Source organism: Fonticula alba (assembly GCF_000388065.1).
Source record: "Fonticula alba strain ATCC 38817 unplaced genomic scaffold supercont2.4, whole genome shotgun sequence".
Taxonomy (NCBI): domain Eukaryota; order Rotosphaerida; family Fonticulaceae; genus Fonticula; species Fonticula alba.
Genome location: NW_009242974.1, coordinates 270,306 through 271,337, shown reverse-complemented (window position 1 = coordinate 271,337; position 1,032 = coordinate 270,306). Strand labels below are relative to the sequence as shown.

Here is a 1,032-nt window from a genome sequence, read left to right as displayed (position 1 = left end):
GGGGGGACACAATCTAGGCGGGGGAGTTTGAAGGCCCTACTCCCTCTTCCCCACACCCTGCGACTGTCTCCGTGCCTGTCCGTCCCTCCCGCAGAGCGTGTTGGCACCCTCACCAACGCCCGCGCCGAGGCCGACAAGTATGTCCAGGACTACCAGAAGGCCAAGAACGACGAGTACAACCTCGCTCTCTCCAAGGTGCGCTTTCTTTCGTAGCTGGCTGCCCTTCTGGTGGACCCCTCGCGCGCCCCGCTGGGCCGGGGGCCGCCCCCTTTCCCGCTTACTTACCACGTTCCACCCCCTCTCGGCGCTGTCGCCACCCGGCCCGCCCCCTCTCATGCACGCCCGCACGCACACATGCGCACGCAGAACGAGCACGCCAACAGCGATGCCATTGTTCGCCTTTCCCAGAGCACCGACCAGGCCATCCAGAGCATCGACCAGGCCTACACCATCAACAAGGGGACTGTCATTGACAAGGTACGCGTCCCCGCATGCGTCTTCTTCCACTGCGCTTTTCCGCGCGCCCGCCCCCCCCCCCCCCCCTCCACCACCACCCTCTCCTCACACACGTCTGGCATCTCGCCCCTGCTTTTCTTCTCCGCCCTCGCTTGACCTGCCCGGCATCTCTAACGTCTTCTCTGTCCTCCCCCTTCCCGCCTCCGCCGGTTGTCATGATCCGCCTCTGCCCACCGACAAAACACCCCCCTTTCAGCTCCTGGAGACCATCCAGATCGTGGATGTCAAGCCTCACCCCAACCTGGCTGACTTCGACGCTCGTGCCAACAACTAAGAGGCGTGCGTTTCTCCTCGTCGCACTGGGACGAATTCGAGCAGGGCCTCGGGGGATGTACTTCTTGGAGAAAGGTCGCCCCGAGGCGGGCGGGCTGCCTGCCTCACAGGCAGATGGTCCTGCATGCGTGCTGCGAGTGTGCGCGGTTCAGGGCCGGTTCAAGAAACGGGGGCTGGGGCAGGCCAAGATTTACACTGTTGGCCCGCATGCGTATGCCCCCCCCCCCCCCCCCCCCCCCCCCC

General features: G+C 65.2%; 1 protein-coding gene across 1 annotated transcript in view; it reads left to right on the top strand.

Moving 5' to 3' along the window:
- H696_02605 (hypothetical protein) overlaps positions 1-790 on the top strand; it is a gene marked incomplete at both ends in the record, with an annotated part of 2,053 nt that extends 1,263 nt beyond the window's left edge. The window contains 3 exons of the mRNA XM_009496516.1: positions 95-195; positions 367-477; positions 713-790. Of these exons, the coding sequence (XP_009494791.1) occupies positions 95-195; positions 367-477; positions 713-790 (290 nt within the window). The remainder of the gene's footprint in view (positions 1-94; positions 196-366; positions 478-712) is intronic.
- Positions 791-1,032: the final 242 nt, after the last annotated feature.